The sequence below is a fragment of the Convolutriloba macropyga genome, chromosome 6 (assembly GCF_964194025.1).
Source record: "Convolutriloba macropyga chromosome 6, txConMacr16.3, whole genome shotgun sequence".
Lineage (NCBI taxonomy): Eukaryota > Metazoa > Xenacoelomorpha > Acoela > Convolutidae > Convolutriloba > Convolutriloba macropyga.
Genome location: NC_134473.1, coordinates 62,801,866 through 62,820,351, shown reverse-complemented (window position 1 = coordinate 62,820,351; position 18,486 = coordinate 62,801,866). Strand labels below are relative to the sequence as shown.

Below are 18,486 nucleotides of genomic sequence, written 5' to 3'. Positions count from 1 at the left end.
ATGAATAGATTTTCGCTTTTATCTTCAGCAGTCTCGCAATTTGAGACATTTACCATTCTAAATGAAAAGCTTAAAATTATATTTAAAGACTGAAAACTTAAACAAAAACTTTTAAGTGGAAAAAAAGATCTTTTCTGGAAAAAAATTGATCCTATGGGACATAATTCATTTACTATTAAGCATATAAAGCCATAAAAAAGTCTATTATCAATGACAAAGAAAACGCACATCCTATTGTGGTTTACTTTAGAGCTTATTAAAATAGGGCAAATGAAATCCAAAGCAAAATGTCGAGAATCTTCCGAAAGTACAGTTTTACAAAAAAAAACACGTCAGGCCAAATAACTACTAGCGAAAATGCTCTAACGTTCGAAAAATTGGCTATTTTTATCAATTTTTCGAAGTCATACAATCGAACAAGAAAATAGCTTCTATAAATAAGAGAAGAACAAAAATAGCTCCACTCAGCTATCGCAGCCTTAAAACCATATTTTTCAACAAATACCTGATCTTGATCAGTCACTTGGGCGCTTTCGGTCTTAATATTAACCACTGATCAATCACTTAGGCGCTTTCAAACGTAAATCTTTTGAGAGAAAACTTTTAATTTCAACTAAATGTGATTTATGTTGTAAAATGATGTTTGCTTTGACAATTTTTATTTCTGTGCCAAGTAGGTTCAACCAAAGGTTTGCTGAAAAATTTTCGGCCATAATTGACAAAATTTGTTAACCATTCGTGCCCATAGTGTTGTTGGTACCTCTAAACACACATAATATATTTGATCCAATTTTTGGGCTAAAATTTTCCCCAAAATTTTTTAAAATTCAGCCTTTTTTCGTCAAAATTGGCACGGAAAATCTTCTTTTCTGCACTGTATTTTTTGGCCGGATTGAAAGCCAAAAAACTGCCGAACAAATTTGCGTTAACTCCAATGAGGACTAGTTTTACCTGCTTCCTGTGAGAGTTCTCCTTTCTTTTGTGAGTTTTTTTGCTAATTTAACTCGATCATTATCCAAAATTCATCCCATTTTTGATATATTGATTTTTGTTTTATTAACCTTACCCATAAAAAAAAATAAATATGTGGTCCTTATAGACAAACAGCAAGGCTAGTTTTAGCAACAGCAAATGTATTAATTGGTCTAACCCTTAGTCTTCACAGTAAAAAATATCGTAATGTAATCAGCCGCTTTCTTTTGAAAATGTATTCGTCTTTTTGCTTTATTAAAGTTTTTTTACAGAAGAGAACAATCGAAATCAAGTCTTACTAAAGACACGATCAGTTTGCTTCCTATCGGCATTCTTTTCACATTATTGATAGGTCAAATATCATATTATTGCCGTCTAAAAAGAAATCAGAACTGAACATTTCATTTTTCAGTGCATAGATTATGGTTTTGACGGCTTTGACTTCTTGCAGTATCTAATTGCCTTTAAATTTGCTTCTATTTCTTCTTTTTGTAGTCCAAAGAAAGATTCTGGGAGGGCCGGTATCATTGTTTTGTCTTGTGACGTAAAAATTGTTTTAATTTAGGTTTATTTGGTATTTGGATTTCAAAAATAGACATCGAGTTTGGATATAAATAATGCTCGTTTTTTGTATCTTGTCTCGCAGTGTTAACAATGAAACGCTTCATTTGCCCACTAATATTGCAATGTTTACTCTATTGTGTGAATTGAGCTTGAGGCAATTTTTCATTCCTAGACACAATATATTTGAACAATTTTTTATTCTTTAAAAGTTTTCTATCTCTTCCTCAATTGGTACTCATTTGGTACTTCCTTAGAAACGTAGTACCATATCATATGCGCCAAATCCTGCTGAATTCTCTTGTAATTAGTCATCTCCAGTACTCAACTGTTTTGCTTTCGTCCACTTCAAAAATCTTCTGAAAACTTTAGAAAAGCAACTCAATTGAGCAGTAAAAGCCTGTTTTTTTGATCGATTTAACAACGCTTCACTTAGTATCAAACTGGATAACTATACACTGCCAACTAAACAATTGCTTGAGTACAGAACAGCACTGTATGTCATTCAACTCTTGACATTTAAGAAACCTGCTTTCCGGAGAATAACTGGACTTAGCTTGCCAACTTATAAGTTCTTGAAGAGAGGTCAAAAATATCATGACTGGACAAAAGTATCATCCGAAGAGGCATACCATTTAATAATTGACTCCAAAGGAGCTTATAAGGTAATGAGTCAAACAGGCGGGATAAAAAGTCTTCAAAAACTACTTTTTCCAACAGGTTCAGAAGGACCCAATGGGAAACATTGTCAGCAATGTTTCTTGGAAAGCTTTTAAGTTTAACTAACGCTTCATTTTTGGGTTACTATCCTCACATGGGAGCTCAGAATTTGTTTCTTCTACCTGGAGAAGAATATATTTTATCTGTTACTTACAATTTATGTTATATCTTTACGCTGCCGTTTGTGTTATTTTTAGTTTCCTTGACCTATTTATACTCATTTTGAAATTCAGTGTTTTTTAATATTGATTGGGGACGAAAGAGTGTTATAAAATCGTAGTCTAATTACAAAAAAGATTTCGTAGTCTTAATAGGGCGTTACCGTGTAATTTCTAGGGTAAATTTTCGAGGGGAAGATAAGTTTTCGCTAAGAAACAAGGCAATCTCAAGTCATTCAATTGATTAAAAAATGTCTGAGAAAGCTCAAAACATTTGGGAGAAAAACTGACAACCTTGACTGGTCATCATGATTGTTCATTTTTCTTCAAAAAGAGTCTTTAGAAAACAAGTCAAGGAAAATCAGACCCCGAGAACTCACTATGCAATCCAAAAGACAAAACAGGAAAGCGCACGATGCAAAGAAGCAGCTTTTATAAAACGAAAAGAAGGTTTCAGTTTTAAAACTGCAATTTATTGAACATGAGTTTCAAGAAATTGAAAAACTTAAAATGATGCTCACTTGAGGAAATCATTGTTAACACGAACTCTAACTCAACCAAAATATAAATATATCAGTAAAAAACTAAGGAGGCAACTATTGGTACTCCGAAATTTAAAAAAACAACAAAGAAAAGCACCTAGAAGCTTTCAGAAATTGGTTTAAAAAAATTTCACGACACACAAAGGAGTCAAAAACAACAATCAAGAGAAACGTACCTTTGATGAAATAAAAGAAAAAAGAAACCTGTCATTATTTTTTTTAAATAAAACAAAAATCTAAGTAAAAATATGAATAGAATTTTGATTTTATCTTTAGCAGTCTCGCAATTCGAGACATTTACCATTCTAAATGAAAGGCTTAAAATTATATTTAAGGACTCAAAACTTACACAAAAACTTTTAAGTGGAAAAAAAGATCTTTTCTGGAAAAAAATTGATCTTATGGGACATAATTCATTTACTATTAAGCATATAAAGCCATAAAAAAGTCTATTATCAATGACAAAGAAAACGCACATCCTATTGTGGTTTACTTTAGAGCTTATTAGAATAGGGCAAATGAAATCCAAGGCAAAATGTCGAGAATCTTCCGAATGTACAGTTTTACAGAAAAGAAACACGTCAGGCCCAATAACTACTAGCGAAAATGCTCTAACGTTCGAAAAATTGGCTATTTCTATCAATTTTTCGAAGTCATACAATCGAACAAGAACATAGCTTCTATAAATAAGAGAAGAACAAAAATAGCTCCACTCAGCTATCGCAGCCTTAAAACCATATTTTTCAACAAATACCTGATCAGTCACTTGGGCGCTTTCGGTCTTAATATTAACCACTGATCAATCACTTAGGCGCTTTCAAACGTAAATCTTTTGAGAGAAAACTTTTAATTTCAACTAAATGTGATTTACGTTGTAAAATGATGTTTGCTTTGACGATTTTTATTTCTGTGCCAAGTAGGTTCAACCAAAAGTTTGCTGAAAAATTTTCGGCCATAATTGACAAAAATTGTTAACCATTCGTACCCATAGTGTTGTTGGTACCTCTAAACACACACGATATGTTTGATCCACTTTTTCGGCTGAAATTTTCCCCAAAATTTTTTAAAATTCAGCCTTTTTTCGTCAAAATTGGCACGGAAAATCTTCTTTTCTGCACTGTATTTTTTGGCCGGATTGAAAGCCAAAAAACTGCCGAACAAATTTGCGTTAACTCCAATGAGGACTAGTTTTACCTGCTTCCTGTGAGAGTTCTCCTTTCTTTTGTAGGTTTTTTTGCTAATTTAACTCGATCATTATCCAAAATTCATCCCATTTTTGATATATTGGTTTTTGTTTTATTAACCTTACCCATAATAAAAATAAATACGTGCTCCTTATAGACAAACAGCAAGGCTAGTTTTAGCAACAGCAAATGTATTAATTGGTCTAACCCTTAGTCTTCACAGTAAAAAATATCGTAATGTAATCAGCCGCTTTCTTTTGAAAATTTATTCGTCTTTTTGCTTTATTAAAGTTTTTTTTACAGAAGAGAACAATCGAAATCAAGTCTTACTAAAGACACGAGCAGTTTGCTTCCTATCGGCATTCTTTTCACATTATTGATAGGTCAAATATCATATTATTGCCGTCTAAAAAGAAATCAGAACTGAACATTTCATTTTTCAGTGCATAGATTATGGTTTTGACGGCTTTGACTTCTTGCAGTATCTAATTGCCTTTAAATTTGCTTCTATTTCTTCTTTTTGTAGTCCAAAGAAAGATTCTGGGAGGGCCGGTATCATTGTTTTGTCTTGTGACGTAAAAATTGTTTTAATTTAGGTTTATTTGGTATTTGGATTTCAAAAATAGACATCGAGTTTGGATATAAATAATGCTCGTTTTTTGTATCTTGTCTCGCAGTGTTAACAATGAAACGCTTCATTGGCCCACTAATGTTGCAATATTTACTCTACTGAGTGAATTGAGTTTGAGGCAATTTTTCATTCTTAGACAAAATATTTTTGAACAATTTTTTATTCGTTAAAAGTTTTCTATCTCTTCCTCATTTGGTAGACAATTAAGCCAAAATTGTGGATGAGAGGGTTCGGAAAATTATGTGCGAATTTACATGTCCGTGCTTTCTTGTTTTAAAATCCTCGTTTCAGAAAAATGCTTTAACAGTTTGGCAGGGTACAAATGGTTCCGATGACACCAGCTTGACCGCTTTTGTATCACCCTATTGGTGCTAACCTCCCATATTATAACTCTGGACCCGGATCAACATTATGACTTAGTTTAGACGAAGATGTCAGTTTCTACTATTGTACGAGCTCTGCAGGCACACAAACACACCATTACTATTACTATTGCTATTAATTTGACAGCATTATGTTGCCATTCACAGCGTAGTTTCCTTCAAAAACTTGATTGAAAATTTTTCAAATTTTCATCTTTATTAAGTGAATTCCAACTGACAGCACAATAAAATAGCAAAAGATTGCCTACTTGGCAGGTTCTCATTTACAATGATTAACATGGTTTACAAGTCAGATTGTCCATATTTATTCACATTCAGCCATAATTCAACCTTAGATCAACAGCGCAAAGGACTAAAACATCATAGATTTCTCAGACGAATTGCTCTCAAATGACGAGAGGGCACATCTCTGGTCCTTTTAGCGCATTTTTGAAGAGAATGTCAGCTTGTTACAGCACTCAATCAAATTCGCCGTTTATATTTCATATGTAAAGTGATTTATATATAGCTCGCGAATATCAAAAAAACTGAATGGTCAGACAATAATTGCGTAAAGAGAAACATAGCTGGCAGATTGCCAGAAAATAGCCGCAATAGATTCGTAGATCGGCAGTCTAAAAAAAACAGTAAAAAAGACAGACCAAAAAAATTCGTCTTTTCATTGAAGGCTGATCTGTTATATTTTGATTAAAAATCTGTAAAGTTATTGCTGCCTCTATTAGCTGATCTCAAATAACCTTCATTTAGAGTGACACAGACCCATTTGACCTCATCTCTTTGAATTAAAGTAAATAAAAATCAATTTCAAAGTGAGGAAGTCATTTTTGAGAGTGAGGTAAGTCAAGTGTGACCACAAATTTAATCACGCGCATGAACAAAAGAACTCGCTCCACTAAGAGCGAAAAATGACGTCACACATGCAATTCAGTTGAAATTGCATGAACGAATGAACAAAAAGTGGCTGTGACGTCATATGGTCGTAACAAAAATCATGGCGACGAAATAAAAAAACATAGCAGGACAAGTCCTGACGCACAATTCAAAGAATTTTCACTGACTAAACAGAAAACTAGACCTTGAACGGACTATGAATGGATTGGGAAAACCATTTAGAAAAAAATCCGATCCAAAAAATCGAAAAAACAGTAAAAATCAAAGTGAAATTGCCGCATGTGAACAAAAAACCACTAGCGAGAAAGCGAATTTTTGTTCAAACACCGTTTTCTCACTCTACTTTGAATTTAGAGCGAAAAAATTTCACGCCGCAAAACCACTCGCTTTTTCGCTCCACTTCCTGTTTCGGCGTGACCAAAATCACTACTCCAATTTGACTTCAAAAATCATGAAAATGTGTGAACAGATCTTAAAAAAAAGACAGCGCCCCAATACAATTCAAATTCTTTGAATTGTAAAAAAAAACCAAGAGAAGGCCAATAATAGCCCCAGCTATCGCTGTGCGGCTATTAAAAACACCTAAAAATTAATACAAAATTTCATTTGAGATCAATTAAACAATAAAAATCAAATCAAGTATTTTTCATAATATTTACAACACCTTCAGGTGAAGGTTACAACTCATTTCATACTGTTTGCCATCTTGTTCAGTTTCTGGAGAGAGTAGCGAGACGATTTCATGACTCCAGCTGTGATAGCATTCTTCATACTCTGAAGCACACTCGATCTCCACACAGTGGCCTCCAATTCCTTACACAGTTTCCTACTAACTGTTGCTAGATCAGGTCTCTCTTCTCCCCCATTCACACAACTATCAAATCTTCTAAATCTAAAATCACAAAACCAACTAATTTCTCTGGTTCCGCAATTCTTGAACAGGAAAGATTTTAAACTTACAGTGTAAATTTATATCGTAGATTATTTAAGATAAAAACAAAACGTAAACTTCGCTAATTAGTAACCGCCGCTTTCAACAAATCATTCCAAAAGGGTTGGAAAATGTATTGAAAAACTAAGGCTCACTTACAAGACAACCAACTTTCTAAATTTGCGGAAACCATTCAAACGTCGGGTCAGAAATCATTTCCGAACTTTTACTTAAAACACCGATGTTCGATCAGAAACCAAAAATATAAAAAAAAATAGAAATACCTTTGAATTTAAAAAACGTCAGCCAATACGAAAATCTAGCAGCATAATTCGTTGCTGCATATTCTGCTAGGTTTTCAAAAAACCTAGCAGATTATGCAGCAAAATCACGGCAATTTGGTTGAGCAGAGATGACAATTGGCAAAAATTGCTGCAAACTTTGACACAAGCGAAAACTTTGCTTTCAAAATTAACAATTTATCTCACCTTTCCGGAAGTTGAGAAATACGGTACTCAATAGCCTCAGGAGAAAGGTCAACTTCTAGTTGTGAATGGGAAAGGGAATGAAGGAAAGGATCTGATTTAAGGAAGGGTTCGTAGAGTGAACAGAGGGGCTCCCAACTGCTGTCCACAATTCTGACCACCTTCTGCTTATCCTCTCCAAATATCATCCTGAAATCCCCGTTGTACGACAGACCACAAATGGACACCAACACATCCCTGAAGAAAAAAATTCTCTTAATAATAATTCGCCGACCAAAGTAGTAACGATGATTAACCTGCCTCGATTACCCTCCCTTAGCGACCACGATCAGGCCAAAAAGATGAATTTCATAAGATCGTGAAATTGTATTGCATAATGGTAACTATCGTCGTTTGCTTGAAAAAAATACCAAAAAGGTGAAAAAAACCTCAATTAAATACATTAATGGCCGCTTTAAAGTGCTAATATTTTATTTTAAAAAAATAAATATCTATCAAATCGCCAAGTTTAAACAAGCATCTAAACTTTGAAATGAGGAAAATAGCAAAATGAGATTTGCTAGTAATAAAAAACAAGAGGCTCGGTAATGTGCGTTACGAACATAATGTTCCGAACCCCGCTCATCCGCATTCTCGACTTAATTGGCTACCAAATAATGAAGAGATAAAAAACTTTAAGAAACATACATATAGTTCAATAAACCACTAATGTAATATAATAATGCCACGCTAGAGGGCCGATGAAATTTGTTGTTAATAGGACTACTTGAAAAGACAATAATAAAAAACAAATAAACATTAAAAAAATCGTGACAAAATCAAAATAGCATCAAATAAAACCTAAACAAAACAAATTAACGTACAATTCATCAGACAAGACATGCGACCTGTCCTCGATGCGACTGGGTAAAAGGTCGACAGAAGATAGCGAAAAGGTGCCAAGTTCAAAAAGACGTTTCTATTTTTGAAAACAATTAATTTCAAAGTGATTAATATCCATAGATAATAAATGAAATAAAAAAATGTTCATTAAAATCTCCATAGGCAGCAATTGAGAACTGACCTTATTCAGTGTGTGATACAACTACAAAAAGAAGGACAAATATCGACAAAAATAAGAAGTTCAATTAAACTTTGCACAAAAATGGCAATGAAGCCGTTAAAACCAAAAAAATGTCACTGAGAGCATTAAAAACGTTCAATATCGCAATATTTTGAGACCAGTGGGACCTAAAAATAATGTTACAATATAAAAAGATAAAAAATCCTTGAAAATAAACAAATAAAAAATCTCAAATATTTAATGAGATCTCGAAGTTTCAGTAGTGAAAGCCTACCAACAAATGGTTGAAACTAATACACTTATAAAGACTAAATTTCACTCACTGGAAACGGGTTGTGACCTGTCTTTAACGACACTAAGCTACAAATCGGCCGGCAAACGATTTTTCGAAAAAAAGGCGAAGTTCAAATATATATCATCAATGTTTCTCAAACAAATATATTCAAAAATTATAAGACATAAGATACATAAGATTTCAACAAAAAGAGAAGAATCAAGTTGCAACACCTCAGGAAAAAATTGGACCTTTTATGCGACTCAGTCACGAGCCTACTAAATACAGACAGAAGCCAAAATTTCACAAACAATTTTACGATAATACAGTGTTCGAGGTACTACCATTATAAGATATCCTCTGTAACTGTATATCATCACTTCTTTCTCATCAGATTATCATCAACGAGTCTTCTTTATAAAACGACTACGTAGAGATGACAACAAAAAGAAACCAAAAAATTGACAGCATAGAAATCTGAATTTTTTAATGAAACTAAATGGTCGAAGCCATCAGTCAAAACATTCAAGCAACCAAGACTATACCGTTTGAATCAGCAAAAGTAGTTGCGACTTCTTATCAGTGCGATTCAGTTATATGATGACAAAAATGAAAGCAAAAAGAGACAATTGAAAAATCTTTTTCAGAAGTTAATTTGAAAGTCATTAATTAAAACAAAGAGCAATTAATTGAAACCTTTAAATAGGTTCAGTTATACGTCCTGTGGAAACAATTGATACCTATCATTTTCCGGTATAAGTCGTAAGCCAACAAGAAAGAAAACCACTGGCAAGACAAAAAAATCCACTAACATTTGCGATAGAACTGTATCTCAGCCCAAAAGCGTAAGCTAAACGACAAAACAATTCACATGCTCCAAAAGCCATAGATTCACTGAGATCTCTTAAAAAGTCGATTGGATCTTTGAGTGGGGAGACTAAATCATTGGATCATAAAAAGTATAACAAATGAAAGCAAAAATTAGAAGTCCATGAAATTTTACCAAAGCAGTTGGTCAGAGCCGTAAAAACCATGAGCTTAACTATGAAACAATAATAATTTGTCGTGGGGCTTTCTTTTTTGTAAATGGTACCTGTCAATAACTTAGCCCTGATTTAAAATTCTTGTCATTAGTTTACATGAAGAACTAAATGCGTATTTATTTAAAAAAAGGCCCCGCCGCATTAAAATTTAACTTTTCTTTTATCCATGTTGAGATCAATACTAGCCCTGATATTGCTGCGTTGCTAAGAAAGCATTCGATTGTTCAAAGGGTTGGGAAATACATCATTTTATCAACAAAATTTATCAATTTATCAAAAACATTTCGTATAATCGAATTTAAATTTGCGATAAACTGGCAAAATTATGTTTCCAGAAGACTTTTAAAGTCAGCGAGAGTCCAACCAGCTCTCTTTTTCAGATTACGAAGAATATGAACTCAGTTGTAAGGTGTCTACTTCCAGCAAATTCAAAGAAAGTCCGCTAAAAAAGCTTATTTGTTCCATTTTTGACGGAAAAAGCCTGAATTTTGAAAAAACTTCTAGACTCGGATTGAACAATTCAGCAACCCTCCTCTATCTGTAAAGATAAAATCTACCGACAACACTACAGGTAACAATTTTAATATATTTTAGCAAATATCGATAATTTGGTCAAATGAACGATTTGGAAAATGTGAACAAAAACAACGGAAATCGCTCTTTTATTCACAAAACTTTAAACCTCGATATCACGTCGGAAAAAACGAAAGTCAAAAATATTTTAAATTTTATATTGTACGCTGGACGGGTTTTCTAATGATAGAACTCACAACTCTCTACGATGATTATATCGATCGGCCAAAAATTTACCGCAAAAAAAACCCATTTGTGTATATAGTTCCTTCCCCCACTAAAGTAGGTCGGAACAATTACTAGAACCGCAACGAAGCAGACTAAATGAATTAACATTGAGATTGCATAAACCAAATCAATTGAGATTCAGAACACAGCCGACGGGCGAAGTCTTCAAAAACCGGCGAGTGGTCGGCTTCGGTGTTAGCCAGCTGGGTATTAGGGATGCTAGCATTAGAGGGGGCGAGCGGAGTGGGGGGGGGGGGGGGGCAGTGCTGGAAGGGCTGGACGAGAGGGGGTTCAAATCGTCAGGTGGTGAAGGGTTGACGGGAGGAATGTTTGAGTGGGGGTGGTATGGGTGAGTGGGGACAAGATTAAGAACCGCCCTTCACAGCATGAAACTGTCTCCTCAACCGTTCCGGCGAGAAGCATACCTAGAGACTATTTAATCATAAGTCCCAGCCACTTAATGCCCTCCAATCTTTACCTGTTTATCTCGCTTTTAAAGACGAAAAGTTAAAAGGGTTAGACGAAAAATCGGTCATGCGAAAGTTTCTCTAACACAATGAAACCTTTTTAATGAGAAAATACTTCATTATCATTCCAATAACTTAGCCAACCAGAATCGCGCCGAAAACTTTTTTGACCCAAATTTTACCAAAAATTTTTGGTTATATCTAATAGAGAATTGAAAGGGAAAGAAAGAGGCTTGTCGTTTTCTTCACAACCTGAACATTTAAAAGGTGAAACCTGAGCTTAAGTGAAGCAGATGATGTTGCACTGTGATCGTGGCGATGATTCTGCGACGATATGAGTACAGCTGCATTCCACGCAGCTTTCAGGTTCTGATTCAAGAGACTGTTAAGTTCACTGCTTTCCAAATATTTGGTGTCAGGTGGATAGATGAAACTGACTGGCTTGTGCAGACGCCCGCTGTAGTAAAGGGCGTCCCATCTGAAGCAACCATCGGTTCCTTTTCACCCATCTGCAACATCATTTTTCTCACTTACATATTTTCCGTTTGGAGCAATCAACATTCGGTTCGAAAAGCTAAGCATGCTCAATTTAACTCGCTCTGCAATTGGATGCTAAAATCGGTGTTTATATTTTATACGATGATCCTTTAAAAATTATTTCCTAATTATATAAAATAATTAAATAATGTTAATTATTTTATACTACCCATTGTGAGACGAATTGCTCTCAAACAATAGTTGGCTGCTGAATTCTATTGTAGACTTCCTTAGAGGTTGGGGGAGAAGTTTACTATGCGGCTGGAACTAATGTTATCAGAGCTGATTATAGACCACAAAAATGAAAATTTCAATTTAAATTGAAAAACTAAAAACCGTTTAGTCAAAATTTTTATTTAATTTCAGTAGTTAACTACCACCAACTGAGATAAGCTGCTTAAACAAATTGAGAGCAATTTAGATTAGGCCAATCTCAAGCCGAAGTAAAAAAAGTTACTCAAAAAGGTCAAATCTATCCAGCAAACGTTTTGCATAAAAAACAGACGACCGCATTGAATGCGTTTCGAGAGCCACTAAATCGTCTGAATAATAAAATTTCTCCCCTCTCATTTTACTGTAAGATGCAAGGGGAAATAATACACGTAAATTCTTGGCATGTTATACTTATTATACTTATATTTCTAGGCTGTGTGGCCGCCTCTCTACATTAACAAATGAAGTTGGTGCATTTGAGATGAACACTTTTGAGATTTCACGTCATTAATGAAACATATAGACGGAATCCTTATGCATCCCAAATTCAACCTCACATTTTTGGTCCAGGCGGAGCCGAACATTGCCACAAAGAAAACGCAAATCATTTTCTATGCGTTTTTTCTGATACATTTCTCAATGATACGGGGCAAGACTTCTCCGACGGCAATGGACCGAACTCCAGGTTTTTTGTTGAGTAGAATGCGGCAATAGGCATTGTATGCTGCCAAATTTTCATCAGGAATTTGTTCAGTCGCTACCCTGATGGCATTTTCGGATAGAGTTTATGCAATATTGACCGAGGTCTCTTTGAAGCATGTCAAAATTAATCTCCATTCGTTGTCATTTAATTTAACAGACCGTGATTTGCATGGGTTTTCATGGCCTTCTTTTCAACTGCCGTTGCGCTTATGTCTTCAAATCTAGAGGGGTGATGTGGAATTGAATGCATGTGCGTCAACAACTGTTTGGATTGGCTTCAGAGGATTGCGACTGTTTTTGAGTTCAATTCAGTTTTCCCATTGATTTTGTCTATCGAGAGAGTATACTTGATGAGGGGTCTCCTAATTGGAACTTGATTGCGTTCAATATTTTTTTAGTATCCAATATCTTGTCTAAATTCAGTTCATCGAGCTTTCCGGTAGAATTTATTTTCCGTATTTATGTTCTGCAATTGAAGTCCTTGGCGGGATATCGGCAACCTTCAAGAAAACACTCAAGCGGTTGGCTGTGTTAAGTGACAATCGTTCCTTCCAAGCGCAGGGGTTGTCTGTAGCTTTCTGTAAACGAATGCAATCCATGTCAATCACCGCTATTCGGGGATCAGCGGAAGGAAATGTTGCTGGCACGGGCTCCCTAGTAGACTATTTTGCTTTTTGGGTGCTCGACCGCTCGGAGGGGAGATGGTTGATCCAGTACTGTTGCAATCATTGTCGACAGATTTGATCAAGGGGTCTGCCTCAATGATTTTGACACGCTCTTATTGGCCAGATTTAAGCAATTCAGAATAAGAAGAGTCCAGATTGGTCCTTTAATGACGAGTCGCCAAAACGATTGCAACAAACGGGAGACTTACCAATGTGCAGTTCCAGTATTTTTATTCTTACCTGACCAAGGTGGGGAGAATAAAAACATACATTTTACATGTGAAAAATAAAAAATGCCGATGAAATGAGATTCATAAACTGTTGATCTGTTTGTATTGACAACCACCGTTTTTTTAACCAAGTTAATTGTTTTTATACAAAAATTATTGATAGAGAACTATCGATGCATTCAACTATGATGAGAGTGGCAGTATTCCCGGGAACAACTGTCTCAAGTACTTAGAGTTAACCAACATGCTCGCCCAATCAGCCATCAACTCATTCGACTCTCAGGAGGCGAAGCCATTCAAGAACATCATGAAATCATTGCTGCATAATCTAGTTGCTGCGTATCAGAACAAAAACATTAAAAGAGTTTGAGAGCATTCTGAGAAGCAACAGGCGCGCCATAATGAAGGACACCGTCATCCGAAAGTTAAATTTAATTGATCAATAATTTCAACAATCGATTTTCGTCAATCAAATTACTCGATTGTTCCTCTTTCCTTCCAGCCAATTGCAATTAATTTTTCCAAATCACTGCTGTAAACTGTCAAAACAATGGACTTCCTGCCAATCAAGGGAATATTGTGAAAACGCCTCACAATCAATTAATAGTTAGGCATAATTGCAATTGATTGAAATCCCAATCAATTATTCCAATTTCCTGATGCACTCATTGATGAGATATGTAAGATACTTTTTATTTAAAAAGGTAAATTGCAATTATCCGAATATATACAGACTTGATCAAACAGAACTGATGAAATCAGTATATAAATAGAACGCATCAAAGTACTTACGCTTGTTTTTAGTTGATGTTGCAGATTGTCTTTATTGAAAAATGATATAACTTGGAAGGGATGTCTTGTTTCTAAGCTCGTGCGTAAGTAGAAAAAAATTTTAGGACCCGTGCAGCCGTCCCTCACGCGCAATGACGGAGGATGAATTTTCGGAAGGCAGATAAAGTAGCTTCGAAGGAGAGCGAAGCTTAATTTGCTCATTATGCCAAGCTTATTTTGAGGCCATTGTGATGCCAACTTTGATGGCCTGATCCGTCACAATGTACGGACAAAGGGGTTTACGAATCCTATTCTGTTTTAACCCCCCGTGTTTTTTTACAGTCCCCATGTGTTATGTAGCACGTTACTGTTGTTTTTGATGTGGATTCTCACTCTGGTGACTGACGGGCATCTCCCCCTTTCCGTGTTTGTTAAAATATCTTCCTCGTGTTTCTGCACCTGTTATAATCACAGACGATTTGGCAGCTGCAGCTATTTGTTCCTAGAAACATTTCATCCGTATACTTCCACATTATCTTCAATATTCTTTTTTTTCAGACCAAACATTTTCGTGAAGTCTTTGCTTTTCGATTCTGTTGGCTATGCGGGCCGTTCAAAAAATAAATTCGTTTCTCGCTTTTTCAGTTCTAGTCTTCAATGTCTTAAACAGTTCGTGAGCTCTTCCACTTTTTGTTTCCCTCTCACGAAGCTTAGGTTCCCTAACTTCTTCAGATGTCAGTTTTCTTAGCAGTAAAATGTCATTCAGTAGCAGATCCACAGGAAGAGGCAGAGGATTTAACAGTTTTAATTGAATTTCGCGGCTGGTTTGGACTCGAGCTATCCATTTTACGCATCTTTTTAAAAATTTCTCAAGTACAGCTAAATCTGTTTTTGTGAGCGCAAGGGACTTGTAGAGCCGAGTTTCACATTTATTGCGATTTTCGGGGAAATATTGCGCTTAAGGAGATAGAGAACACTATTTGCTTTTTAAACTCAGTGCTCAATGTGCTTTTCAGAGGACAGGCGTTCATGCATAATCCCCAAGTCTTTCACTGTCAATGCTGTTCAGCATCTCATTCTGGAGGTAAAAAATTTGTTTAGATCCTCTAAAATAGATCGTATTGGAATTGTCCAGGGCTAAGCCCATTTTGTTTTCAGTTACCCAGTTGCTTATTGCATCTATGTCAGCTTTCATTTGATCATGCCCTCTGTTAATGCTTAGTAGTTTCAAATCATTAGCGAAAATGTAGGGATAACTGAATCGTAGCACGTCAGGGAGGTCATTAATAAAAATACAGAACAGCAGAGGGCCCAGCAAGGAGCCCTGCGGCACTCCACTAGTTACATCTAGGGTTTCTGAGCTAACATTTTTGACTCTTGCAAACTGATTTCTGTTTTTCAGATAGACATCTAAAACTTGAAGTAGACAGCCGCCAACGCCCATTTTGGCAATTTTCTTTAGAAGTTTGAGGTACCTTATGAAACGCTTTCGAGAAATCTGTGTAGAACGCAATTATTTCATCCTTTGAATTTTTATCAAGGCTTTCAAATATTTTCTGCAGGAAGGCAAGCAAATTCGTCGGTACAGATCTCCTCGTGTTGATACTTCGTTAAGTATTTGACAAAGTGCTCATAGAGGGCATAGTATACACATTTTTAGAAGATTTTACGTATTATGTTCAACAGAGAAACTGGTCTGTAATTTTCAACTGATCGTCTGTCGCCTTTCTTGAAAATCGGGGAAGCTGCTGCAATTTTCCAACTATCAGCTAATTTTCTTATACGCTTTACGTTTTTAAAAATTATGTATAATAGCACGTTACTATGTATAATAGCACGTGCGCCGGGGGGGTAAAACAAGATCCGGGTTTACGATGATTATTTTCACCAAGCGCATCCTACAGTGCATTAACAAATAAAATTATTCAAAATCCCTTACGTTGACAGATCGCGCTCAAGAACTGGCGACGACACAACTCCATATTTGAACATAACCCCGGCATCCAACTTCACAAGCGTATTGAAATAAACTCCGCACGGCATATTTTGAACATGATTCACAACGCCACTTCCCAATTTGCCAATCAAAGAGTAGTCTCTTGGATTTCTATTCAAATTTTTAGAATGAAAAAGAGAAGTGTCGTTAACAACAAAACAAACGTCAACCATATTTTTCGAATTTAAGTTCCCTTTCTGTTTGAAAACTGCTGATCCGTACGCAAACATGAGCTTCAGATTTGACGCTAGATCAAATCTTTCCATTATTTTTTCGAACACCAAAGATTGCAACTTCGCTGAACTCATTTATCAGACTCTGAAAAAGACCGTTTCTTGCAACTGTTGCAGACTTTATTTTATTTGACCAAGTTAAATATAAAAGGGGTATGATCCACCAAATGGACGGAACAGTGAGCCCCCGCTATCAATAAGGTAGGCTTTAGGAGACGCATACGAAAGTTGAAATAATACTACACTAATTAGGAGTCTAGCCTTCCCTCCCGCACAACAACGCTTCAGGTAATGTCAACCTCAGTTACATGTTTAGTACTATTATTATTTTTATTATTAATTATTATTATAGGTTTATGCACCATTTACAAACTCAAAAGTGCTTTCAAAATCAAATATTAAATAAAAAAGTTTTCAGATTTTGCGATAATCAAACTCATGGGGTATTAGTTTCATCTCAAAAGTCAACTTATTCCATTCGAAATGAACAGCAAAACTGAATGATATTCGCCCGAATGCAGTTGTGACATTAGGAACCTTGAAATTGTACGCATATTGGCATCTAGTCACCTTAGTGGTATTCACCTTTAGCATCTAGTACCATGGCAGCCTCTGACACTTCTCTTTCAGCCATTTTTGTTGCCAGTTGCTTCGTAGTGCGTGTTGCAGAGGGCCCTGCGCCTCCCATGATAGAAAACACGAGCGGAACAAAACTACATTTCTCAAAATTCAATATTCGCTCATATTTTGTATTTTCAATTGCCTAGTGGTATTTTTCTGCTTCCTTTTCTTCTTTTCGGCTTCAATTCGCCAACTGGTCAAAAATTTTCGTGTCGAAAATAGTTCTGCTGATTCTGGATCCCAACAAGACGTTTGCTTAGATGTCAATTCGAGCGTTATCGTCAGTTCTAGTAATTTGTTGTAAAAGCTTTTGCTTTCTAGCAACTGAAGCGGTGGCTCAATTTTCACGTCATAGCATACACCATGCCTTATTTTCGCAAACGATTCTTTAATTTTGTCGTGCCGCATATTGGTTTAACCCCCCCCCCCCTTTGCTCAGTTGACAGGATGCGTAAGTGAAATTATATCCACGAGGACAGTCCATCGGTAAATTTTTTGATTGTACCAAATTCGTCAACGTAAAAACGTAGCGTTTGTGGCAAAGCTCTGAGCCAAGCCGATGCCCCTCTTTCTGATGCCAAACCAACAACGTGGCGGGTGACGCCTTCAGTTGACGAGCGCAGAATATCTTTTTTGCGAGCTTCCATAAGTCCAGCACTGCCTTTGTCTTTCGTAATCCTATCCAGTATGAGTTGAATGTTGGTAAGATCTTCATTTCTAAGACGCTCGACAGCTATGCAGGGTAGTCATTGTTGTTTTCTGTTGGCTCCTTGATGATCAATCTAAGACGTGTTCTGAGCTTACCTTTTAGTAGGCTACTTCTGGAACTGTCTTATTGTTGTCTCAAGAATATAGGTTACTCTAAAGGCTTACCTGACTAACTAAAGTTCTAGATCTCTAGTCTGTTACTCTTCTATCTGAGCTTCAGTAGACAGTGCACGGGCCCCAATGCTAAAGTCTAACATTTATCACAATACTAAACAAGAGCGGAGTAGAGAGAGAGAAATATACATTCTTATTATATCAGGTCTGTGACTAGTACCGACTAACGGGGCAAGTCAAAAGGGATAAAGGTAAAACAGACAAACATTTAAGGAAAGGTTTTTTTTCCCTTTTTCAACCAATCAGGGTTGAGTATTTCAGTCTTTATTTTATTTAAATAAAAAAAGTATTCAAGTCTTTTGTTGGAAGTCAACATTGACTCCATCTTTCCGGGGTTTTGAGTTTGTTTGAAAATCTTCTGATTAGTACAATAAGTCAATTTCTCTTTATTCTCTCTGAAGGATTTTCTTTTCTTTTTAAATGTGTTGCTTTGTAGTTCGTTCGTCAGTAGGTCGGTTCCCACACATAGGTTGCCCAAAGAGCCAGGAGAGAACATCAACAACCACAAAAGTATCTATTCCAGTACCACA

General features: G+C 35.8%; 1 protein-coding gene across 1 annotated transcript; it reads right to left on the bottom strand.

Annotated features, from left to right (window-relative positions):
- Positions 1 to 6,512: 6,512 nt before the first annotated feature.
- LOC142341121 (phosphatidate cytidylyltransferase, mitochondrial-like) lies at positions 6,513 to 16,534 on the bottom strand. The gene is made up of 4 exons (XM_075392011.1): positions 16,164 to 16,534; positions 11,381 to 11,584; positions 7,462 to 7,695; positions 6,513 to 6,934 (listed from the first exon to the last, which is right to left on the bottom strand). The coding sequence occupies exons 1-4, from the start codon at positions 16,526 to 16,528 to the stop codon at positions 6,727 to 6,729; spliced, it is 1,011 nt and encodes a 336-aa protein (XP_075248126.1). The 5' UTR covers positions 16,529 to 16,534; the 3' UTR covers positions 6,513 to 6,726.
- Between the last annotated feature and the right edge of the window lie 1,952 nt (positions 16,535 to 18,486).